The sequence below is a fragment of the Bombyx mandarina genome, chromosome 25, assembly GCF_030267445.1.
Source record: "Bombyx mandarina strain Sakado chromosome 25, ASM3026744v2".
Taxonomy (NCBI): Eukaryota; Metazoa; Arthropoda; class Insecta; order Lepidoptera; family Bombycidae; genus Bombyx; species Bombyx mandarina.
In genome coordinates, this window is record NC_143231.1 from 9,927,604 (window position 1) to 9,954,815 (window position 27,212).

General features: G+C 36.5%; 2 protein-coding genes across 6 annotated transcripts in view; one reads left to right on the forward strand and one right to left on the reverse strand.

Moving 5' to 3' along the window:
• The window catches only part of GluProRS (Glutamyl-prolyl-tRNA synthetase), a 54,276-nt gene that overhangs the window by 16,756 nt on the left and 10,308 nt on the right, over positions 1-27,212 (reverse strand). For all 3 annotated transcript variants that reach the window (XM_089738371.1, XM_089738370.1, XM_089738372.1), the window contains one exon: positions 12-215. In XM_089738371.1, the coding sequence (XP_089594497.1) occupies positions 12-215 (204 nt within the window). The remainder of the gene's footprint in view (positions 1-11; positions 216-27,212) is intronic.
• On the forward strand, positions 11,512-26,590 carry LOC114246445 (uncharacterized). 3 transcript variants are annotated; one of them, XM_089738376.1, is made up of 7 exons: positions 11,512-11,791; positions 12,117-12,324; positions 22,124-22,851; positions 23,759-24,775; positions 24,859-25,115; positions 25,211-25,581; positions 26,068-26,590. In XM_089738376.1, exons 2-7 carry the CDS (start codon positions 12,133-12,135, stop codon positions 26,287-26,289), a joined length of 2,787 nt encoding a protein of 928 aa, XP_089594502.1. In that variant the 5' UTR covers positions 11,512-11,791; positions 12,117-12,132; the 3' UTR covers positions 26,290-26,590. The 3 variants fall into 3 exon arrangements, with proteins under 3 accessions (XP_089594502.1, XP_089594501.1, XP_089594503.1); XM_089738375.1 differs by having other exon boundaries at positions 11,512-11,763; XM_089738377.1 differs by having other exon boundaries at positions 11,524-11,763; positions 12,239-12,324.

Sequence of the window (27,212 nt, forward strand, 5' to 3'; positions counted from 1 at the left end):
AGGTCACTCACTTGTCCCGTGGCCGTTTTATATTTAGCCTTTAATTCTAAAAGCACTTTGACAGCTTCGTCAACTTTTGTCTTTTCGGCTTTAGCAGCTTTGAGAGATCTCACCAGATCTCCCTGTTTTGTGATCTGGTCGTACAAATCTGACGAGGTTGGAGTCGGCGCCGCGGCCACCGGCTTGCTCGATTGAACGCTCTGAGCTGGTTTCGGCTGAAAATTTTATGCAAATAAAATTGTTGTTGTCGTTATAATTTAGTTTTTGAGGACAGAAAGTCGTGGAGAAGCATTGTGCATCGAGTGGTCCACATTTCAAACATGACATGACCTCCAGCAATGAAGACACCGACTCAGAAGAAGAAGATAATTTAGTTTTATAAAATAGTATGAAGATCTTATTTTAAGAGGGAAGACGCCCGGATTATCCGGTATATTGTTATTATCAAATAGTAAAACAAAATAATAAACCAGAGTAATTTTTTTTTATTGCACGTGTAGGCAGACGAATATACCTTATGGTGAGTGGTTACCATCCCTCATGAACATCGTCAATGTCAGGGGCAAAACCAGGCCGCTGTTTTTTTTTTCTTTTTTTCCCTACCTAAGCTGATAGCCTTGAGAGGCTCTATGTCAGCGTATGAGCTCACGGGGCTCAAACCTGACGCCAGGCCGCTGCCTACCGCATTTGGTGGCCAAGCTCTAAGTGTACTTCTGGTCTCGTTCTACGTGTCGTGTTTCGGGTATCCATAATAAAGCAGGAGAAATATTTATAGTAATTGTGAAGTGAAGATTTTTGTAGTGAACCACATTATGCGAGTGGAGAAATCACACCATTACGATACCGCGATATATTAGTACTACTTAAGACATCTACAAAACAATCCGATACAATGAATTTGGCATAGAAAATACTTTTGCTCACTGTTCGGGTGCTCACTGATAAAAAAACTTTAAGTAAACGCTACTTAAGATCGATTTTCCATCTACGTATAAACACGAAAAAATAAAAGTGCAAATTTAATATGTAACATGGTTACCATGGCAACTTTTTGACTGTGTGGAGATGTACGAGGGCTGCACTAAAAGTATCGGGAATGGAATATTTCCACTGTTCCTGTCATATTAAAATCTTTTTAATTGAAAACTCCTTGGTTTTAAAAATCGAATACCATTAATTTATTTAAAAAAAGATTCTCAGTCTTGTCACGAGGTTTTGTCAAACTTGTTTAGTCGTTGAGAAAATGGAATTGACTCGAGAAAATTCAAGAGTGATGATTTATTATGACTTTCGAAGTGGTTTAACACAAAAACAGTGTGTTGACCGGATGATTTCTGCATTTGGTGATGAAGCCCCATCCAAAACCACAATTTATCGCTGGTTTGCCGAGTTTCAACGTGGACGTGTCAAGCTCAGTGATGATCCCCGTCAAGATCGTCCAAAAACTGCAGTCACCCAAGAAAACGTTGATGCTGAGCGTAAGCTGATTGAGGAAGATCGACATGTGACATACCGCGAAATTCAGGCAACTTTAGACATTGGCATGAGTCAAATACAAATAATCTTGCATGAACAATTATGTGTAAAAAAGTTATTTTCCCGATGGATACCGCATTCGCTCTGTGAAGAGCAAAAAGCGGCTCGCGTTACTTGGTGCGTCAGAACTCTCGAAAGATTCCACGCAGGATCCTCAAATGCTGTATACAACATTGTATCAGGTGACGAATCCTGGATATACGCGTACGAACCCGAAACAAAAAACCAGTCACGAGTTTGGGTGTTCGAAAATGAGTTAAAGCCAACAAAAATTGTTCGTTCACGGAATGTTGCAAAAAAAATGGTAGCCACGTTTGTCTCCAAAACCGGCCATGTTACGACTATTCCTCTTGAGGGACAAAGAACGGTTAATGCAGAATGGTATGCTAGCATTTGTTTGCCACAGGTCGTTTCTGAACTCCGTAAAGAGAACTGCAACCGCCGCATCATCCTCCATCACGACAATGCGAGTTCTCACACCGCGCACAGAACAAAAGAGTTTTTATAGCAAGAAAACATAGAATTATTAGACCATCCGCCGACCACAAAACGGCCATTTTGGAGACCCCAACTTCCGAACGGAATGGTTGCTTCAATGATTGGTTCCATCGTATGGAAAAATGTGTCAAATTTCGCGGAGAATACTTCGAAAAGCAATAAATACATTTTTAAATAGTAATGTTGTGACACTTCGTTAATTCCCGAAATTTTCAGTGCCGCCTAGGTATCGGATGAGTGTTACTACGCTGCTATCGACGGAAACGGTCAAGACTTCCGTTGATAATGGAATTCTCGCAAACCGTTAGATGTTGGATGAAAAACATTACTCCAATTCGCAATTAATAATGCTGGTTAATTACAGAGAATGGAATTTTTTACTGGTGGTAGGACCTCTTGTGAGTCCGCGCGGGTAGGTACCACCACCCTGCCTATTTCTGCCGTGAAGCAGTAATGCGTTTCGGTTTGAAGGGCGGGGCAACCGTTGTAACTATACTGAGGCCTTAGAACTGATATCTCAAGGTGGGTGACGCATTTACGTCGTAGATGTCTATGGGCTCCAGTAACCACTTAACACTGGGTGGGCTGTGAGCTCATCCACCCATCTAGGCAATAAAAAAAAAGATACTTAGTAGGTTTAGTGATAATTATTGTCAATTCTAAGAAAATCAGTAAATTTATTATATAAACGATCCCGAAAACATGGTTTTTAAAATGTCATATGTTCATGTTTGTACATTCTTCACCTCTATAATTCCGAATGCATTAAAAATACTAACTAACAAGGTATTTAAAAATGGTCAGTTGGCCATATTAAAATGGTAGCCCTAATTGTCCCCACCTAGATTAATATATTTCGTTTTTAGTTCAATTTTAATTTTAAATAACCGGGAACAAATCACGTACGGTCATATGGCTCCAAATTAGGATTCTCTGTATTAATGGGTACCATAGAGTGACATACACACTTATATACATTTAAATATATAGGTATATAGACAATAAACACCAAGAGAAAGAGCAAATAAACCTGTTCGTCACACGATTGTTTGACAGATGTGGGAATCGAACCCACGATCCTTGACGCAACAGTCAGAGGCTCTAACTAATGCACCGCCGCGTCAGACAAATTATTATAAGAAAAATTTAAGAAGTAAAGGAATATAATGAGTAAATTCGCGTTATACCTTTGGCAACCCACACGAATCCTTTACATTTTGAACTCAAATTGAGTACTCTGTTCGAAGCGAACCCCATAACACGAACTAATTCATTTTAAATGTACTTGATATCGTTTAGAATAACAAGATCCAGTCTTAATGTCTCTATTGACCGCTTTCGGATATGTTCAGTTGACGGGTTATCAAAGTTCAAACAAGAGATAAAAAATTATCGTGCAAACAACTTTCAGTGAGCTTTAGCACAAAGAAACGACATTCAAGTTAAACAGAAATGAAGTAATCGTCAATCGTCTTCGATAAATTTTCATTAACCCATTACGGATGTATAAGTACATATTATGTAAATAAGTCATAAGAATTTCAATAACTTATTAATGTACTATACTGAGACCTTAAAACTCATATCTCAAGTTAGGTGGCGGCATTTACGTTTTAGATGTCTATGGGCTCCGGTAACCATTTAACATCAGGTGGGACGTGAGCTCGTCCATCCACCTATGCAATTAATAAATGTTTAAAAGATAATTAATTACATATTAGGATTTTCACTTTTACTTCCAGGGGTGTTTTAAAGAATTTTCCCATGCCGGAATACATACGAAACGGGTTTTGTTCCAATGTACCATTTTAGGTGGCCTAAGATGTAAAGGTCTTGATAAGCTGCAGTATATTCATCATTTTATTACCTCACATAAACGAAAAAAAATTTTTTGTTAAGTTACTAAAAAAAAATACCCAAACCCAACTACTTATCAATTATTATTACTTGTTTGTGAAAGCGAGCTTTTTAAACGCTTAAAGGGGTCTTAAAGAAAACACGCCTCAGTTACAAAGCCAAGTATATATTTGGTCACAATTTTAATTGTCTTTGACGATTTCAAATATCGAAAAAAAAACATTAATCAAAACGAACCAAACTTATATAAGACTAACAACCCGCCCTCGCTTCGCTTCGGAAACATTAAATTGTATTATTGACAGGTGAGTCCCGCGATGTTACCCGCTGTTATTGTCGTACCGCGGGTAACGCCGCGGGGCAAAGCTAGTCTAAAAAAGTACTAAGTTACTCGTTGTATCATCAGCTACCTATCAGTGAAAGTCTCGTCAAAATCGGCCCGGCCCTTCCAGAGATTAGCTGTAGTATACATATTCATATGCATGTAGTAAAAAGTGGTTATTTCAATATTACAAACAGACACTCCAATTTTATTTATATGTATAGATTTCGACATAATTGATGAAGAAAGTTGGACTCAGGTGTCTTTGCATTTTAACATTGGACTGAAGCTTATTTTCTTTTAAACCCTCAATTGAAAAGAATAAACTCAGACTATTATTGGTTGGGGATTGTTTACGTTCAGGTGGGCGGTATGTCGTGCCTACAAAGTCAAAAAAAACAGTAATCTAGTTATGATAGATAAAACGTTATAAATTCAGATAGCTGTATCTATTTTTCAATGTAAATGTGACCTAAGAAAATACGATAAGAAATACAACAATTATCTCGATATTACTGTAATAAATTGTGTTTCCTTTGTGACTGAATAAACGGCGCCTACTAATCTATATATTAATACGTGAGGCAAAAACTTTGAACCCCATTTTACGAAAATTGCGCGGACGGAGGAATATGAAATTTCTCACACTTATAGAGAATATAGAGAAGGAGTGCACAATGCTAATAGTTTTTTTTTAAATAATGCATAAAAGATACTTTAAATCAATAAAGAAAACATTACACACACACTACCATGTGTTTGACACAACACAAACATAAAAATATACTCTTTGTTTACTGTCAATTGGGAAATTTTGTTATTGTTTAAAGTCTGTGGTCGAATTGAAAATAGATTTAATATTGTTTGTCTTTAATTTTATTTATCTATAGTGCAGTTTTGGCGAGTACTGTGATTATATTATCGAATTATAATAGTGTCTGACAATAGAACCATAATAATGTTTAAACTTATAATTTCAATTAACTGTAGTCGAATTTCGACTTCTGCGGGGTCACTAGTGAAAGTAAAATATTAATTACTCGGTCTCTTTCTTTTTGCCTACCTACCGCTAGTAACTTCGAGGGGTTTTAATAACTTCATCGAACGTGTAGGCGAGAGCTCAGGGGGCTCAACCTGAAAAACTTTGCTAACACTTCTTCATTTGCTTAATATTCAACGTAACCCCTTCTAAGCATGCTGAATTTTAATAAAATGTGGTTGACGTAACCTTTTACTGGTGGTGGGACCTCATGTGAGTCCGCACGGGAAGGTATCACCACCCCGCCTATTTCTGCCGTGAAGCAGTCATGCGTTTCGGCTTGAAAGGAGGGCCAGCCGTTGTAACCATACTGAGACTTTAGAACTTATATCTCAAGGTGGGTGGCGCATTTGCGTTGTAAATGTCTATGGGCTCCAGTAACCACTTAACACCAGGTGGGACGTGAGCTCGTCCACCTATCTAAGCAATAGAAAAAAGAAATAAATATTCCACATATATAAACTAGTAACTTCATATCGAGGGGTGAAAAGCTATTTGGTTTTATGATACATTTTTGAAACTTGAAAGAAGAGCCATTTAATATTTTAAATTTGGAAAAAATATTATGACAAAAAAACTTCTTCAGCTATTTGAATGTGATAAACATAATTGTAGTTCAATTAAAAACATCGAATTGTTGATGCTAATAAATCATAAAACGGAACTTTTTTTTTATTTTTTTGTTGCTTAAATATGTGGACGAGCTTACAGCCCACCTGGTTTTAAGTGCTTACTGGAGCCCATAGACATCTACAACGTAAATACGTCACCCACCTTGAGATATAAGTTCTAAAGTTTCAGTATAGTTACAAAGTTACAAGTTACAAAATAAATGTCGCTTAAACCAAATAGCCCTCGAATATGGTCACATAAGTGACCAATCTCATTATCACCAAAATGTAGATATTGTACAAACCCAGCAGCTAGCCGCCTTATCAATAGTGAGCCTTGCCTTATTTGAGGCAATTAAAAAAAATTGCTGACAAGGGTAAATACATTACACTACATACATACCTAAAGTACAGTAGTAGTATTGTTTTTCAATTCATACATCATGCTGACGCAATCATAATGTAATGAATGTTTTTGACACAATACTATCCTTGTATTATATTAATCACGAATAAAATTAAAAATACTCAACCATTTAACATGTAGAACAAATAAATATTTTTACACCGATTTTTGTGATAATATCTACACTATAATGTTTAATATAAAATATGAGATTCGTTAACATAATATGAATCTAAGGTTATGTTGGACCATGAAGTTAAAATTAAAATTATTTCAATGTGCACAAGTATCATAAATGAATGTTTACCGTAATCAATAACTATTCGCTTGGATTACAAATTTACTATAAAGTACACAGAAGTTAAACATATTTTTAATACAACACACACACCAGAATTCTGATACTGACTTGAAAACGACAACGTGGTCGTACTAGCGCTGTACTTTCTAAAAAAATATACGATAGCCGGTCGCGAGCTAAAATATCGTTTCATACTACGTTGCCACGTAACGACGACAAAGTTAAGTTATATACTTGTTGGCGCGAGCAATGTATGCTAGGTTCTTTTATAGAGACAGATAAGCCTATAGTCCAAGATACGTAAAAATCAGCTTTCAGAATTTACTTGAAGTTCCTAATGATTTTATGTACCTCGATTACCTGATACCTGAAAATTAGTCGTCTAAGCAAGGTAGCAGGTAGGCATGCGTTCTTAGTACATACTAACATTACGCAAGTGGCCAGATTTCGTTCGTCAGAAAATACGTGACGTCAGGTGGCCTTGGGATCTTACTCTACTAGTTCGTATTCAATCAAACTAGTATTTTGATTATCAATGTACACGTGTATGCTATGAGTATTTTTATCTTGAATAATGCAAAATTTGAACATAAAAAACAGATTTTAATAAAATCAAATGAGAATATCATCAATGTATCTTCGTGACCAATTAAATATGCATTATTAATAAGGATATCAAAAACTACTTCTATCCGATGATTTGCAAGCGAAGTAAATTGTTCCTTCGAAATAAGGTGACACTCTACAAAACTTGCATAAGTCCGGTTATGGCCTATGCAAATGTAGGGTTCGCTCACGCGGCCAGCACTAACTTGAAACCCCTTCAAATTATTTAATCCCATTTTTACAGGATAGCAGTCGGAGCTAATGTGGATCTCCACGACGACATGAACCTCGAGTCCAGTGTATAATAGTAGTAGTGTAACGGACGTAACGAAGGGGAGATAGTGTTAATAAAACAAGCCTTGCCAGCCATTTCTACCCGCTTTCTCGCACAAATAAATGAATTTGTCGTTACGCTGCTGGTTTTTTTTCTATCGCATCATTTACTACATAATCAAATAATGAAAATTTATGAGCAACAAGAATTGCAACTATATTCATATAGAGCGAAGAGACCGCATATTTGGTATTATTTTTAATCTCACAATTTACTTCCGTTCCAATTTGCGATAACATACGCGTAACATAAATACGAGTATAACGTAGATATATATCGCATAATATTATTTACAAACAAAATGACAATTCTACTGGTGGTAGGACCTCTTGTGAGTCCGCACGGGTAGGTACCACCACCCTTCCTATTTCTGCCGTGAAGCAGAAATGCGTTTCGGTTTGAAGGGCGGGGCAGCCGTTGTAACTATACTTGAGACCTTAGAACTTATATCTCAAGATGGGTAGCGCATTTACGGATGTCTATGGGCTTCATTAACCCCTTAACATCAGGTGGGCTGTGAGCTAGTCCACCCATCTAGCAATAAACAAAAAATAAAAAAATATTTTATAATGAATGCTGTAAATTAGATTGATTGTTTGTGCTTTAGGCCCATTTGTGTCACTAGTCCATTGGCACACTAAAGCAAATGCCACAATGTACTACGAGTACAATCAAAACGTACAACTGCTTCGTGGCCGAAGTAAGAATGAAAGGTGTTATTTATTTGTTACAATTAAGCATTTGGTTTAGATGGAATGCTTTGCCATTCTTCTAAGTCGTATGCACTCTTGGCAGAGTGGTCGTGGTCATCACTTGGGTTGGTGGTGCGCTTCACCAGACGCCATACTGGTACATATTTGACTTCGCCATGCTGTTGGTTAAATGCTGTTATAGATGTGATTGAAAAGAATACGGACGCCATATGAGTTGGTCTCGAGACAAGAACATAAGAACAAACGATTTTTGCAAACACAACAAAATTGCAAAAACAGGATTATTTTTTGCTGTAATAAAAAAAAACCCTTTTCAGAAAGCGTCTCCTACTAAATGGATAAAACGACCGATGTGTTTCTATTGCCTAGTGTTGTTACCTATCGTTTGGGAAGCCTTATTGCCAATCTACGGATGCTCGAAGCGATTCGTCCGGTTATCGCTGATTGACCCGTGACCGCAGATTCTGCGAAGCACTGCTCTTGCTAGAGTTAGTGTTAGCAACGACCTCGGCTTAGGAGTCCCGTGAGACCACCTACTCGCTCAGTTACGCTGGTGTAGCCTCTAAAGGCAGGGCTTATGTACAAGGAAAAAAAAATACACAAATAAGGTGAATTTGTGTAATTTTTGTTGTGTGTTTGCCATGTGGAGTTGCGTAGGTACTTTTTTTTATTGCTTAGATGGGTGGACGAGCTCACAGCCCACCTGGTATTAAGTGGTTACTGGAGCCCATAGACATCTACAACGTAAATGCGCCTCCCACCTATATAGATATAAGTTCTAAGGTCTCAAGTATAGTTACAACAGCTGCCCCACCCTTCAAACCGAAACGCATTACTGCTTCACGGCAGGAATAGGCAGGGTGGTGATACCCACCCGCGCGGACTCACAAGAGGTCCTACCACCAGTATAAAGTACCACCTTACCGAAGCGCATAAAAATTACAATGCGAATTATCTCCCAGTTGATCCCAGTCATGGACCCGAGCAATGGAATTATTAGTACTGCCATCGGTTCTTAATACGTGTGCAAATTAAGTTAATCGGTCGTCTTAAAACTAGTACAGATGTACTTAGTCTGGCCATAAATACTGTTACAATAAAAAATAAACAAAATATTACATTTGAATTTGGAATCTCTCATTTTTATATGATTGCTCATTGTCTTTTCTCATTTTGGCGCCAATACATTATATACAATATTTTGCGATATTAAAATGGAGTGGGCTGATAAAGAGAACCGAATCGCTGTGATTGCATTACACAAAGTATGTATGGAGCCAAATGCAATTTTTAAAACTCTCCATACGCTTGGTATTAGTAAAATGTTTGTGTACCGGGCTATTAATAGGTGCAATGAGACCTCCTCTGTTTGTGACAGAAAAAGACCTGGCCGTCCACGTAGTGTTCGTACGAAAAAGGTGGTCAAAGCAGTAAGGGAAAGAATTCGAAGAAATCCTGTCCGAAAGCAAAGGATTTTATCTCGAGAGATGAAGATAGCACCTAGAACCATGTCGCGTATTTTAAAAGATGACTTAGGACTTGCAGCCTATAAGAGATGTATTGGTCATTTCTTAACTGATAATTTAAAAGAGAATAGGGTGGTAAAATCGAAACAACTACTAAAGCGGTACGCAAAGGGAGGTCATAGAAAATTTTTGTTTACGGATGAGAAAATTTTTACAATTGAGCAACATTTTAACAAACAAAATGACCGTATTTATGCTCAAAGCTCTAAGGAAGCTTCTCAATTAGTCGACAGAGTGCAACGTGGGCACTATCCGACTTCAGTGATGGTTTGGTGGGGTATTAGCTATGAAGGAGTGACCGAGCCATACTTTTGAGAAAAAGGTATCAAAGCATCGGCACAAGTGTATCAAGATACCATTCTTGAGAATGTAGTGAAGCCCCTTAACAACACCATGTTCATTAATCAAGAATGGTCCTTCCAGCAAGACTCGGCGCCAGGTCATAAAGCTCGGTCTACGCAGTCTTGGTTGAAAACGAACGTTTCGGACTTCATCAGAGCTGAAGTCTGGCCGTCGTCTAGTCCCGATCTTAATCCGCTGGATTATGATTTATGGTCAGTTTTAGAGATAATTTGGAGTCCCTAAAACAATCCGTACGATTGGCAGTAAAAAAATTTCCCATGGAAAGAGTGCGTGCTTCTATTGATAACTGGCCTCAACGTTTAAAAGACTGTATTGCAGCCAATGGAGACAGACCACTTCGAATAAGCTTTTTATACTTTAAATTGTTTTATATTTATGTATTAAACTAAAACACTGTAAAAGTAACAAATGTTATTTTTTTATTTTTTTTTATTGCCCTTGTAGGCAGACGAGCATACGGCCCACCTGATGGTGAGTGGTTACCGTCGCCCATGGACTTCAGCAATGCCAGGGGCAGAGCCAAGCCGCTGCCTACCGCTTAATACTCTCCACAAGCCTCGTTTGAAGAAGGACATGTCATAGCGCTCGGGAAACACCGTGGAGGGGAGCTCATTCTATAGCCGGATGGTACGTGGCAAAAAAGATCTCTGGAAACGCACTGTGGATGACCGCAGTGGCTCCAGGTAGTATGGATGAACTCTACTCCGGTGGCGAGCGGTGCGATGGTAAAAACGAGATGCTGGTATCATCTCGAACAATTCCTCAGAGCACTCCCCATGAAACATACGGTACAGAATACAGAGGGAACCGAAGTCCCTCCGCAGACCCAGAGGCTCCAAACGATCCGTGAGAATGGGATTATCGACAATCCGAACGGCCCTCCTCTGTATGGAGTCAAATGGAAGAAGCTGGTATTTGGGAGCCCCGACCCAGAGATGGGAGCAATACTCCACGCGAGGCCGGACTTGTGCTTTATAAAGCAAAAGTCTTTGTCCAGGCGTGAAGTACCGCTTTGCTCTGTTGAGGACTCCCAGCATTTTGGACGCCAACTTGGCTTTGCCTTCCAAATTACTCCGAAACTGGACATCGCTCGAAATGTCGACCCCAAGTATCCCGATACTCTCGGAAGGTTGCAGGGATACTCCTTGGAATTGCGGCGCCATGACAAGGGGGTCCTTCTTCGCAGTGAACGCGCAAACTTGTGTCTTTATCGGGTTGAATTGAACCAAGAACCAAGTGTTATTTTAACAGTATTTATGGCCAGACTAAGTATAATAGATATAGTAATAGATGGACGTCAAGCTCATAAAATAATTAAAATGTGACATGTGATTAAAATGACGACAAATTTGTTAGGCTTCAAAAATCTCAAGCCCTTTAACTATATTTTGTAAGAAAGCACGATAGCTAGTGGCATCAAAATATTTTTATATATCAAAGCATTTTAATTCTCAACTACGTAAAACAATAATAAGACCTTGAACTCGGTCCCGCGAATCATCTAGACGAAATAAATAGCAATGAGCCGATAACTTCTCCCCGATTCGTTTGAATGCAATATTCGCGGTAGCTCTCGTCGCAGTGTAAGCAGCGATTTCTGGAAGAGCACACGCACCAGAAACTCGCACGTACTTTTTAATTTATATTTTATGTGAGTGGAAAAATATTAACGATAATAAGTAAGCTCTGCGAGATTGTAGTTGTCATGCCGCTTTTGATTCGATAAATCGGGTCGGGTTCTTAAAAGGCCTGTTGGACTCTATTTTGAATAATTACTTGGCTGTTGTTTTTTTTTTGTTGGCGTTACGAGCTTCTCTGACCAGCAATCGAATTAACTAGATTTACGTTTTACTATCTCCATATTCTCTATTGTGCGGGAAATGACACTGTTTGCAAGCATTAACAAGGAAAAAATTAAAATGCGTAAACATTCGGATGAAGTTTAATTGTATTTCCTTGGGCGAAGGAGGATTTTTGCAATGTAGATTGAATTTTTTTTTTTAGATTAATAGACAGCGAAATGTCGAAACGTCGCTACCAACAGCGTCATAACTGCATTACTGTAATACCTACGGATGAAAAATCTCCTACAAAGAACTTCAAAATGGACACTCTTGCTTTTACAGAAGATAACTATTTACAAGATGAAATTCTCGACGATATCAAGCAAGGAACAATCGCGCCCTGTAGCCAACCAGAAAAACAGATAAAAGTAAGTTTTGTACTTTTTTTTAACCAGATCTGACTATCTGGCGTTTCGTCTGGCATGTCGTCGTGGTCTAAAGGACAACGCACCTGGTGTAATCGTATCGAGCGATGCGACTCGAATGGTGTTCGAATCCCGCAGGCAGCTATAGATTTTTCTAAAGAAATACACACTTAAACGTTCACGAACGACTTCCACAATAAAGGAATAAGATCATATATATAAGCCCACAAAAATTATGATTTGCGTAATCGTTTGTGGCAGGGCGTGTTGTGAGCTCGCACGGGCAGATACCCCCCACCCTGCCTATTCAGTAATGCGTTTCGATTTTAAGTGCGGGGCACTGTTGAAAGTGAGACCTTAGAACTTATGTCTCAAGCGGCTTTTACGTTATTGATGTCTATGTGGTCCGGTAATCATTAACACCGGGTAGGCCGTGAGCTCGTCCACGTAACTAAACAATAAAAAAAATTTAACCTAGATCGAGAACACTGTAGATATTGCTGCCCGCCTTAAGAAACGATGCCAAATTGTCAATTTCATCGGAATATAAGAACTTTAATCCTGTTAATATACGTCCGACATAACCCGGTCTCTTACCCCCCTTGACCGGGTATCCGTAAATGGATTCCCCAGTATTCTGTTAATATGCCGCACAATGCCGACATAATACCAATAATATGCCGATACCGAGTACTGAAGTCTGAAGTACTGAGTCTCACAAACCGCTTCTCGTAATAAACATAATATATACGTAAGCATTTTATGTAAATGCATAATTCCCAGACGCTGCGATCATTGGTTGCCAAAATAAGCTTTTGTATATATTGAAGGACAAGCCGGTTAACTCAAAGTCAATGGATTATTGAACTCCTTTGTCTATAATCAGAGTGATTACTTTGAACTTGTCTTGAAATTGAATATAACATCGACAGTTCAGTTCCAAAAAAATAAATTCAAATGTACGTTCTTATTAGATAAATAATTGGAAACTGGACTGATTCATGATAGTTTTACCTAATCGTATGTTTTGTTATTTAGTTGTTTGGATGGATAAAAATCTGGATGAACTTAATCGAAATACTTTTTTCTAAAAATACTTTTTTTTTAAATACTCTCTAGTATATTGATCTATATCTATCAAAATATCAAAATCCTAACCAGAACATACAATTACAAAAATGATTATTTTTATTTTTATTACGGTTAATTACATTAAGTATATATTTCGTTTAATTTACCTAAATTTTAAATTTTCTTTGCTATCCCGTCCAAAAAATAATAATTCGACTTACAAAAAATGGGTGTTATAATTTTAAACTGGATTATTTCATTGGATTGTTTCACTTTGAAAATTATAGATAGGAACTACTAATTAATGGAACAATTTGTGATATTTTGTTTTTCACTAAATTTCATCTAGAATTCATTTTTATTAAGGCGCGGAGTGCACATAGCCGGCAATGACAATTTTTTTTTATATTATGTAGATGGGTGACCAAACTTGCAGCCCACTTGATATTGATGAGGTCACAATGTGAATGCTACCAGTCACTTTGAGGCATAGATATAACTCTCACTGATATTGTAAAACGGTCGTCCCATGGACGCGGAAGTAGGAACAGGAACGCGTAACTGTTTGCGGAAGTAACAAGCAGGATGGTTGTGCCCGTGCCAACCCGTGCGGGCTTACAATATGACGCCCTACCATCAATGCAAATGCCGGTTGACGATCGTAGTATCACTACATAGTATAAAACAAAGTCGCTTTCTCTGTCCCTGTCCTGTATGCTTAATCTTTAAAACTACGCAACGGATTTTGATGCGTTTTTTTTATAATAAATAGTGATTGAAGAGGAAGGTTTATATTATGTATAATAACATCCATTAAATAGTGGAGAAATCAATAATAAATTACAGTTTCACTGGTGGTAGGACCTCTTGGGAGTCCGCACGGGTTCCGCACGGGTAGGTACCACCACCCCGCCTATTTCCGCCGTGAAGCAGTAATGCGTTTCGGTTCGAAGGGTGGGGTAACCGTTGTAATTATACTGAGACCTTAGAACTTATATCTCGAGGTGGGTGGCGCATTTACGTTGTAGATGTCTGTGGGCTCCAGTAATCACTTAACATCAGGTGGGCTGTGAGCTCGTCCATACATCTAAGCAATAAAAAAAAAAGCGAAGCGAGGGCGGGTCGCTAGTACTTTTATAATTCGCAGACAGCTTTGTAAGTTTCGGACACGTTTTTTATGACGACGACAGGAGATGGGGTTCATACCAGACATCGATTTTTTATTTCTGGTAAATTTCCAGAAATTTAAGAAAATCCTTGGTCAGGTTCCCAAATCACATACAAAGGATGCGTGGTAGTGCGGACCCTGTCTAATCCTGCTCCCCTTGTAATCCGACATGTTTATATTGAACATTTTTTTGACAATCTTCGCTAATGTAGATAATGCATTCAGATAGGTTACAGCTTGTATGCGCCACCACTATTATACACGACGCGTAGATATTGTCTTGATTCTGATTGCTTAATTTGACTACATACATACGATAGCGGTGCGACCTAGCGTGCGTTCATTATTTATTCATTGTGTATTGTGTACATATAAGGTATACGTAATGTCGTTAAATGTGATTTTTTGGACCACTTAGATCGTAATGAATCTTTCAGTAGTTTAGCAAGCGCATAGGGCATAGTGCATATACCTAAGACTATAAAAAAAGTCGTCGTGGCCTAAAGTATAAGACGTCCGGTGCATTCGTGTGTAGCGATGCACCGGTGTTCGAATCCCGCAGGCGGGTACCAATTTTTCTAATGAAATACGTACTCAACAAATGTTCACGATTGACTTCCACGGTGAAGGAATAACATCGTGTAATAAAAATGAAACCCGCAAAATTATAATTTGCGTAATCACTGGTGGTAGGACCTCTTGGGAGTCCGCACGGGTAGGTACCACCACCCCGCCTATTTCCGCCGTGAAGCAGTTATGCGTTTCGGTTCGAAGGGTGGGGTAGCCGTTGTAACTATACTGAGACCTTAGAACTTATACAGGGTGGCCCATAAGTCCTTTGATATGAAAAAAAATTTATTAAAATAAAACTAATTACATTATGAATTAAATTTTTATTTACATAAAAAGCTTAAAAAACGGGAATTATTTTTTGAAAATAACATCTCCTAAATGTAATCCGTTGCGATCACGGCACTCTTGCAAACGACGTCTAAAATTGTCGATGACTGCGCGGCACGTCACTGCTGAAATGCTTGTCATTTCTCTGCGGATGTTTTCTTTTAGGGCCTCAATTGACCGCGGGTTTGTGTCGTATACTTTAGCCTTAAGGTAGCCCCACAAAAAAAAATCCATCGGGGTCAGATCTGGACTACGTGGAGGCCAGGAAATGTCTCCTCTCTTAGAGATAACTTTGCCAGGAAAAAGTTGACGGATAACGGGCATAGCAGTGTTAGAGGTGTGAGAAGTGGCCCCGTCCTGTTGAAACCACGTCCTGGCATTAAAGCCTGAAAAGTTTTGCAATTCTGGTATGAAAAACTCTTCGATCATAGCCACATATCGCTCCGACGTAACAGTAACTGCGCGCCCTCTGCCATCCTCAAAGAAGTAAGGCCCTAGGATACCATGGGCTGACATAGCGGCCCAAACAGTCACTTTCGGACTATGTAAGGGCTTCTGATGCTTAAGTTTTGGATTGATGGGGCTCCAATAGCGGCAATTTTGTTTACTAACATGCCCGTTAAGACGGAAATGAGCCTCGTCAGAGAACATTATGTTATTGAAGGAAGTAAACCGATTCAACATTTCATTCGCATAATTTTGTCTTTGAATACCGTCAGTTTCCTTTAATTCTTGAACCAACTGAATTTTGTAAGGGTGCATATGTAAATCTTTCTTCAAAATCCGTTGTAACGATGTCCTGGATACGTTTAATGCTCTGGCGCGCTTACGAGTTGACTGTGTCGGATTTTCGCGAATAGACTGTGTCGCTGTGTCTATGTTTTGTTCCGTACGTGACGTCCTTGGGCGACCCAACCGCGGTTTATCTAACGTCGAACCGGTCTCCTCGAACTTAGCAACCCAGTTCTTAATCGTTTGAAGAGTTGGAGTGTCGTCAAAGTTGTGTAAGCCTTTGTGTTCTCGAAATTTACGCCGCGCAACGGTTGCCGAATTGTCGTTTTTATAAAACTCGCGCACACAAAACGCACGGTCCGCTCCGGTAAAACGCTCCATCGCGACTAAATTCCCAGAAACCGAAGTTACTCCCCCTGCTTCCCCTGCACCGCTCACGCGCGCCCTGTTCGTTTTATTCAAATTTTACTTTTCAAAGGACTTATGGGCCACCCTGTATCTCATGGTGGGTGGCGCATTTACGTTGTAGATGTATATGGGCTCCAGTAACCACTTAACACCAGGTGGGCTGTGAGCTCGTCCACCCATCTAAGCAATAAAAAAAAAAAAAAAACCTAGTCAGGTCATAAATTCTGTCACATGTTTAATGTAAAATAATTGAAACAAGTTTATTCATTATGTAACCATTCATATACCAAAATGAACTTAATAAAACATAGATTCTTATGACACTAAAGTTTATTCAAAATGACCTCCGTGATTTTGAATACAGGCCTTCAATCTACGCGGCCAGTCGTCTATCGCAGCACGAACGAAGTCCATGTCAATATCGGCGGCTGCCTTAATCAAGAATGTCTTGAGTGACTCCAAATTGGGATGAGGCTTTGAGCACGCCTTTTCCTCCAAGTGTTGCCATATCTTGTGATCTAACGGATTCAAATCTGGACTGGAGGAGGGCCACTCTTCGTGCCGGATGAAGTCGATTTCACGCGCCGCCAGCCAGTCTTGTGTGCTCTTTGCTCTATGAGCTGGCGCCGAATCTTGTTGGGGTACCCAGTGCCTGTTATTGAACATGGTATGAGAAACAGGTTCCACAAGGTTCGTCAGGACTGTATTTTGATACACAACTGCATTCGTTTTTACACCTTTCTCACAAAAATGTACCTCTGTTAAGCCCCAATAAGAAACTCCCAACCATACCACGAGCGAGGATGGAAAATGACCTCGTTGGACACGCGGAATACGGTTGCTCGCTTCTTCACTACTGTGTGCGTACACCTTATCATTTTGTTTGTTGCAGCTCTCTTCTACGGTAAAAAATTTTTCATCCGAAAAAAGAATTTCCCGATATTTTTTTCCCGCGTACCGCTTCAACAAAGCGCGGCATCTCTTCAGTCTCAGGTCCATTAGACGAGCATTCAAACGATGTCCTGTTTTTCTTCGATATGCCTGAAGCCCTAAGTCTTCATTTAACACCCTTTTCACCGTGGTTCTGCTTAACCCCATCTGAAGGGCCAACAGTTTCTGCTTACGTTTGGGATTTCTTTGAATTCGCGCCTTCACAGCTTTTATCACTGCTAGAGTCCTAACAGACCGAGGGCGACCACTTCTTGACCTGTCATCTACACTAGAGTCTTCATTGTATCGTTTGATGGTACGATAAACGAATCTTTTGGTTATATTCAAATTTTTCAGTATGTTAAAAATTTTAATTGGCGCGTAACAGCAACGATGCAACGCAATAACTGCAACACGGTCTTCTTTAAGCGTCCACTCCATATTTAAAAATGAGTAAAATTCTAAAAGTATACATTTTTATTTTCATGAACAATTCGAAATTCGAATTCAATAAATTTTTTTGTGGCCAGCATTCTAAAAGAAAACTTTTTACTGTGTGACAATACTTATGACCTGACTAGTTATATATATAGGTTATTTGTCGGGTTAAAAAGCAAGGTTTTGTAGAAAAAATCCGGAATATACGGGGTCTTAAGCAATACTCTATAATGCGGCAAATTCGGTAGTTCAACACTGCCCAGCAAAACGTTTGTCGAATTACCGCGGGTCCACTGTAATTTCAAATTATTTGCAATAGAAAGAAATGTACATCAATTTGCTTCAATTTCCATCAAACAATTATTAATTATCTCTGTTTTTTTTTTATTTGTTTTAACATGCGACTTAAGCTCATATTTATCTGTTAATACTTTCAATAGCAGAAAACCATACCATAGCGAGTATTTCTAATCTATAGGGGCTATGGTGTTGTAAAATATGTCTAATAGATTTAATGATATGGAGTACTTCACAATAATATAAAAATGAATTGCTGTTCGTTAGTCTCGCTAAAACTCGAGAACGGCTGGACCGATTTGGCTAATTTTGGTCTTGAATTATTTGTGGAAGTCCAGAGAAGGTTTAAAAGGTAGATATATATATGAACTTGGAATTAAATAACAATAAAAATTTTGTTTTTCCTTTGATGTGTCTCCCGTCGGACGGATTCCTTTTGTTTGTTTTAAGTTTATTTTATACAAAAGCTTAGGTCTTTTATTTGTCGATTGAGGCACTACGAAGTCTGCCGGGTCAGCTAGTAAACAATAATGAATTGCGTTTTTCTGTTATATAATAAGAAAAAATTTAAAGACCATAATCTCTTAAAATTAATATTAAAAATTAAACAGTAAACAGTATTAATAAACCATACAAAATTCAACAGTCCTTCATTTACGTAATTACGTAATAATGTTATGCTATCTTTTTAAATTCAACAGTTCTTAATATATTCGCATCAACTCTAAAATACGAGTATATCTCGTGTAATAAGACTTGTTCGACTGTATGCGCACGTCAATGCATTCCTATAATCTTTAGACATACAATAATTTTATTGTTCGATTTAAAATATATTTATTAAGATCAATGAAACTAAGGACCGTGTCGTTCTGTAAATCAAAACAGACTTATGCAGAATAATTTGAAGGTTATTAAGTCTAGTCGAATCACGTAACAGTAATGTAAGTGACCTGTGTGACGCTAAACTAATTTTATTGGTTACATTCGTTAATTCGTCTCTAAAATAATTATTAACTCTATTGTTGTTTTTAATTGCCAATTCCATCTTGATAACATTACATCTATGAATGTGATCTAGATAATGTCTCCACAACGTGGACAGACAAGCTCACGGCCTTCTTGATATTAAGCGCTTACCGGAACCTATAGATCAATATAAATACCGTCACACAAATTGAGAGCCCAGTTTTTAACTACAAACCCTATAATCTAGTCACACAACTTGAAAAACGTGAAAAATAGAGATAAAGGGCCTAACAATATGAGTGATGGCTCATTGGATTCCCTAAAAATATGAGCGATAGCTCGTTGGAGCACCTCTAGGCTAAATGTTTTTGAAGGATTTTGGTGCAAGTACATAATAGCAACTGTTATTAACAATATAAGATGAAGAAACTGATAAGATTTGAAATAGTATTTAGTTTTTCGTTATTAACTCGAAAAATATTAGAATATATAAGCAATTTTGAAAAAAGCTCGTTGAAGAGGAGGACATTTCTCGTAAAGAAGTCCTAACTTTCGATACTCATCTCCATTGTTTATAATTTAAATTTTAAGTTGAAAATAGGGCTCCGCGCGAATGTTACGACAGGCGCGCGGTTAAAGAAAGTTCATCATTTTTTTTTTATAATATAAAAAGTTATTTCATAGTATGTATATTAAATATATGTATGTGTATAATAAAAATCTTACATTTATATCCGTTATCTGGTACCTGTAACACAAGTTCTTTACGAACTTATCACGGGACCAGTTAACGTGGCGTGATTTTTAGTAAAATATTTATATATTTAATAAACAACTCTAACTCTAATTAGCTTCTTAACACTTGAAGGTATCGAGCCCTGTAGGACAAAAAGTTTTTTCATCATTTTTTTAAAGTTATTCAATTGTTAACTAACAATTTCTTTCCTAATCTCCGTTGGCATAAATAATGGGATAAAAGGTATAAATAATTGGCCTATAAATTTGAAATAATATATATTTCTATAATTTCGTGAAGACCTTTTGATATATATACTTCATAAGATCCTGCCATAAATTTTCATAAAAGTTTATTAATTTGCTAATTATGATTTTTTAATAACTATTGCTAAATTAAATATTTAAAAAATGTGGAATTTTTTTCAATTAATAGTTAGCTATGCCTGTTTTCACTTTAAAAAATGGCAATAATTAACATAGGTTATGACTTTTTTACGTAATCTTTATATATAAAAATGAATTGCTGTTCGTTAGTCTCGCTAAAACTCGAGAACGGCTGGATCGATTTGGCTAATTTTGGTCTTGAATTATTTGTGGAAGTCCAGAGAAGGTTTAAAAGGCAGATAAATATGAAAATGCACGGAATTAAATAAAAATAACAATTTTGTTTTTCCTTTGATGTGTCCCCCCCCCCGTCGGACGGATTCCTTTTGTTTGTTTTAAGTTTATTTTATCCAAAAGTTTAGGTATTTTATTTATCGATGGAGGCACTACGAAGTCTGCCGGGTCAGCTAGTTTGTTTATAAAATTGTTTTAAACAAATAGAGAACTTAAATATTATAGAACTGCAAAAAAAAAAGTTGCTATTCTGTTGTTTAATTTTATTTTTAATTGTTTAAAATCTTTTTTTTTTTTATATCGATTGTTTAAATCATTAATTTTTGTTAAGATATTATTATTAATTTTACCCGCGTAGAGTTAGTCGATTGGAAGTAGTAGGGACATTACTGCGATATTCTGATTACATAAAATATACGCTTACACATAAACACAGACATAGACAGATAACAAACCTCTCAGCTATCCCATGATTAGGATACAATTAGGGGATATTATCTTGATCTTTGACTTTTTATACAAAACATCTTCTGTGAAACGATTACATTAATATTCGAATGATGTGTATTTAGAAGAATTGGTATATTTAAAATACAAAATGATATTAATAATTTATTAAAATCGAAAGAGGACAAGCAAATGGTAATTGGTCATCGTAGTTGACATCGGTATTGCCACAGGCGAATTCAAGCCGTTGGCTCTCTAATGAATTTTTTCAAGAACGAAATGTCAAATAGTATCGGAGAAACGCTGAAGAAACAAGCTATTTAGGAGAAAAAATGTTCATTGGAAACACACTGTCAGTGCCGAATTACGGTGGTAGAAACGAAAAGCTTAACTGTACTTACTACCTATGTGCAGTTTCTGGCCCTAATTTACATATAAAAATGCATAATGAGACATAAAATTTTATGTATTTTCCATATATATTTTTTTATTGCTTAGTAATGTGGACGAGCTCACAGCCCACCTGGTGTTAAGTGGTTACTGGAGCCCATAGACATCTACGACGTAAATGCGCCACCCACCTTGAGATATCAGTTCTAAGGTCTCAGTATAGTTACAACGACTGCCCCACCCTTCAAACCGAAACGCATTACTGCTTCACGGCAGAAATAGGCAGGGTGGTGGTACCTAACCGACTCACAAGAGGTCCAGTAATTACACAAATTATAATTTTGCGGGTTTAGTTTTTATTACACGATGTTATTCCTTCACCGTGGAAGTCAATCGTGAACATTTGTTGAGTACGTATTTCATTAGAAAAATTGGTACCCACTTGCGGGAATCGAACACCGGTGCATCGCTCAACACAAATGCGCCGGACGTCTTATCCTTTAGGCCACGACGACTTTATTTGCATTGATAAAGTTTATATAGCGAGTAAATGTGATTGCATAATCCGAAAACCTAGTGGTAACTTGTGATCTTAATAAACACAATGTAAATTTTTAACTTTAGGGCTCACTTGATTGATAAATTAATCAAAGAAGAAAAATGTTGTAATTTAATATAATTTTTTTTTTGTTGTAGTTAAATCTTAAGTCTGAAAGAAAACGTGATGAAACCACAAAAACTCAAATACATTCAGAAAATACTCTCCATGGATACTGCATATTAAAAGAAAAAGGCACTCATATAACATCCAACGATATGAAACATGAAAGCAGATCATTCCATGAAGATACAAATTTCACTGATCACAAAACCAAAAGAAAAAAAACATATAACAACGATATAAACAACTACAAAGATGATATTTCATCACGATCCAATGAATATACAGATAGTTCGGACTCAGACTGGAACCTTAAACAAAATGTAAATGAAATTAAACAAAAATACCAATACCTTATTGAAAGAAAACATTTGCGTGAACACCAAGAAAAAATTATCAATGATTTAAAGAAAATTTATAGTGAAAATTTGGATGTCGAACTAAAGGAGAAAACAAAATCGCGAAAAAAGAAAGCAAAAAAATCTAAGCGTAGACCTAAATTAATTAACGTAGTCATAAACTATTACGGAAAAGCAAGTAGTTCAAGAGAATCTAGCGACGAAATCAAGGATAAAAATTTATACATACCATCAGAACTACTCACTAACAAAGATTCTTGTAGTAATCATCCTTTGCCCAACAAAAACTCAAATTCAACGAAAATGTGTGGAATAGGAAACATTCCTTCACCAATTATAAATTTGGATGAAATTAAAAGTGAATTATTATTATCTCAAGAATGTGCGAGCAACAAGCAATGCGAGTGAGTTAAAAAAATAAACTCTTAATGTGTGCCCTAGAAGCTTTTTAAGCTTAATATTATGTTATTCTAATCGAAGTTTCGTTTTAAATGTTCTAGAATCGTTTTATACCGTGGGTACCAAGGGAAGTACTCTTGGTAATTCTTTGAGAGGATTCCATTATTCCATTCCATTTCCTAGACGTTCCTGTCACATAGCACCTTTAGAATTGAAGTGGCTTAACTAAAAAAATTTATAAAAACGAGTTTTATATTTCCAACGACTTCTAAACATATTTTACTCTATCAGTTCACAAAAATAAATTTTGAAAATTAAAAAAATATATTTACATTTTACTCTAGGAAAGGACAAAGCACACTTTCCGCCTCTTTTAAATCAAGCGCATACTTTAAATTTTAAGGTATGCGATTTAAGGCTTAAAGTATTAAAATCTAAACTGAAAATATGTATTACAATTCTTCAATCCACATTTTGGCGTTCACCATAAAACAGAATTTTGGACTAAGCTCCTTCAATTTCAAAGGTGCGACATATTCTTCCTCGAACGAAGTTAGTAATTAAATCTGAGCAGTAGGTGTATTATTATCTGGTCGCCTCGTCACACGCTTAGGTTTCAAATTTCGTCTGCATCCTTATCGTCTTCTTTAAAGCTATGATGCATATAAATAACATTGCACAAGATTCCTTTCCATTTATGTAGGTATTGAAAAGTATACAACTTATTACATTTAATGTACATACCTCTACCACCAAAACATCCATTAAAAGAGCTCGAGGTCAATTGAAGCTCATGTTATTCTCGGCACGTAGATAGCCATTACTTTTGTGGTGTCACACGAAATAAATTTATAGGAAAACCTGAACATTTCTAGTGAATATTGTTTAAAACAAACGTTACGTTATTTCCAGATCATTAAAAAACTATACACCTTCAAATCAGCATAAACCAAACCGAACAGAATTATCTCAGAATGTAAAAGAAGGAGAAAACGAAGAAAAAATTATTACAAAAACTGGTGAATCTGTGAATCAAGAAAGTCTTCAAGAATATGACAACAATTTTACTATTGTTATTTCAGATGAAGATTTAGATACAACATTAAATAACCAAACTGGTAAGGTTGAAGACACCAAAGAGAATGACAATAAAGATAATGTTGATGACACTGAAAAAAGTGATTATAATATAGAATTGATTGAAAAGGAATTATCTAAAATGTTTGATAATGATTCAAACAGCAGCAGTAATCACAGTTATGAAGGTTCAGTTAGTACTTTTGAAGTCATAAATAGTAGCAATTTAGAAGAAATATTAAAACTAGATTCAAATATGGAGTTGTCGAGTACCAATAAGACTACGTCACTAATATTTGATAAAAACACAGTATTACCTAAGAAATCAGAAATGGGCAAAAACACAGATCATGCAAATGAAAATAACAGAAAAATAGATAGTGGAAATAATTTTCAAAAAAATCTCGATACAAAGGAATCAGATTTAGCATATATTGAAAAAGATAAATCACATCCTTCACTTTTTGCCGATAGTGATGAAACTGTAAATAAAAGCAAACTGAATCACAATGAAATGGCTGAAAGTAGAATACTACTACTAAATGCAACACGATCAAACCATTCTGAACGCGAAAGCGAAAACCTGATAACAAACTATTACAGATCTTCTCATTCTCATACTGAAACAGATACATATTCGACCAATACACATAGAACAACAAATGTAAATTTTTCAAAGAAGTATTTTAACAATTATAACCAGAGATTGATGGATGACTTGGAAAAGAAAATGTTCGACTGTATGCATGGTAAATTTAATGTGACGTCACTTATTCGAAATGGCCAATTTGCTAAAATTTATAAAGTATGTGACCGCACCTGCGGCCGAAATTATGCAATTAAACTACCCAAGTGTGTATTTTTTACTGTTTTTTGTATTATCTAATGTGTTATTAATGATATGTTAATCTGTATAAAACTATTATTTGTTCCAGAAATAACATATCCTTTAAAAATAACATGCTAGTATACAATAATAATAGACACGATAGTGATGTCAACATTATAAACATTTATAAAAGATTTTCTTTGCGACAACAATGGTGTTCGGTAATGGAATACTACCCAAAAAATTTGATAGAAGCGTTGAAGAGACAAGGAAATGCTTTCCACATTGACCACGTTCAAATTCTAGCCAAACAGTTGGTGTCAGCCGTCACTTTTATGCGGAGCAAAAAAATAGTCCACTCCGGTATGTTTTTTTATTGATTTACGTGATTTTTTAAATTCATTATACATTTATTTAAAATACTTATTATTTTATTGAAATCTTTATACATTTTTCAGATATCAATCCAAGCCACGTGTTATTGAACGACTCGAACCAAAAATTAAAACTGTGCGGATTCGATAGGGCGTTCATTAGTAAATCTGTTTTATTAAATCCTCATATGGGATCGACTAATTATCGAGGACCCGAAATTATACTAGGATACCAAAGATCTGAATCTAACATTGACGTTTGGTCTACCGGGCTCGTGATTTTCGAAATGGCAACAAAATGTCAGTTATTTCATGGCGACACTAACAACAGCGTATTATATAAAATATTATGTGTCCTAGGGGGTATACCTGAAGAGATGTTATGTAAATGCGATTACAGATCAAAACACTTTAAAGGAAAGTATTTTATCAGACGAACAAGGGAACATGGAGAGGTATTTTAAATTTTATTTTATTATTATTTGGCCGTCGAGGGCGGACGAGTTTACTTCGTTTGGTGAAGAACGTTTTGTCGTAGTGGTTGGGATCGAAGAGAGGAATGTACAATACAGCCTTTATGGTAAACGGGAAAAATATTTGTTGAAAGGCGCTCTGAATGAATTCGATATCAGATAGAAGTATAAGCTGGTTTTTAAAATATACTAGCTGACCCGGCAGACTTCGTAGTGCCTCAATCGATAAATAAAAGATAAATAGAAGATTTATCTACCTTTTAAACCTTCTCTGGACTTCCACAAATAATTCAAGACCAAAATTAACCAAATCGGCCCAGCTAATAATAAAAGCTAAAAAAAGGTATAGATAATATATAACTGTATACTTTAACTCATCCGGGCGTAGTTGAAATAGCCCGTAGGCTACCAACGATTAGTTAGATGATAAAAGTATTTTTAAACTATTGCATCGAATTTTTATTTTAGCGTGCTTATTCAAAGTTTGAAAAAAGCCAAATAATACCGGAAACCATACAAAGCATATATGCAAAAGAATGGAAACGAAGCAGATCTGTTCAAGAGCAAATACAGGATAATATCAAACTGAAGGGGCTTCAAGATTTCTTGGAACAAATGTTGGTCATATATCCGAAACGAAGATTACTAGTTGATTTCCTGTTGAACAATTCCTTTATGAAGTGTATTTGAGATTACGTAGCATAAGTAAATCAAATTAAAATTCATTCAATTTCAATTGTAAGCTCGCTGTCATTCGTTTTAAGAAGTTTTAGGTTTAGGTTTTATTTTAAATATAAATTACGAATTTATTTACATAATAAACTATACTATAGTAATATTATATAATAATATAATTTCTGTAAATTAAACGGTTGTCTGGAAAAGATCGCTTTTAGCGATAAGACCGCCTATTGTGCAAATGTATCTGCTTTTTGACTGTTTTTTTGAATGTAAATTGTGTTTTGGTGTGCAATAAAGTGTATTTATTCTCTCTCTCTCTCTCTATAAGTTTATAAGATGTTATTATTAGGTCGTTTACTGGTGGTAGAACGTCTTGTGGGACCGCACGGGTAGGCACCACCACCCCGCCTATTTCTGCCGTGAAGCAGTAATGCGTTCCGGTTTGAAGGGTGGAGCAACCATTGTACTATGCCTTAGAACTTATCTAAGGTGGGTAGCGGCATTTACGTTGTCGAGGTCTCTGAGCTCCAGTAACCGCTTAACATCAAGCTCGTTCACCCATTTAAGCAAAAAATATCATAAATACAAATCATATATTCCGAAAAATACATTCAAATGATACCACGAATTAAACATAAATATGTCGTATTTTTTACCCTAGTGATCGTGCTTAGCACATTAAGCCAAATTAATAAATTGATTGTAGGTATTGTCATCAGTCCTTGATACGTGACTAAATTTCCAAGTCAATCAGACGTTATTGTTTGAAATTTACATTGAAATGTTCCGTTACGTAGATAAGTTGATAAATAAAAAAGCGTATTTAAAAAACAATATCCTCTTTACATTCCCAAGCCATGATCCAATTGTGATGAAATTAGGTGCAGTTGTTGTTATCGTTCCAGGTAAGATTTCTATTACAGTACCGTAAA

Coding starts and splice junctions, on each gene's coding strand:
- LOC114246445 (XM_089738376.1), top strand. CDS start 12,133: ATGTCGAAACGTCGCTACCAACAGCGTCATAACTGCATTACTGTAATA. Junction 22,852..23,758: donor GCGAGCAACAAGCAATGCGA/GTGAGTTAAAAA, acceptor CGTTATTTCCAG/ATCATTAAAAAACTATACAC. Junction 25,582..26,067: donor GAACAAGGGAACATGGAGAG/GTATTTTAAATT, acceptor TTTTTATTTTAG/CGTGCTTATTCAAAGTTTGA.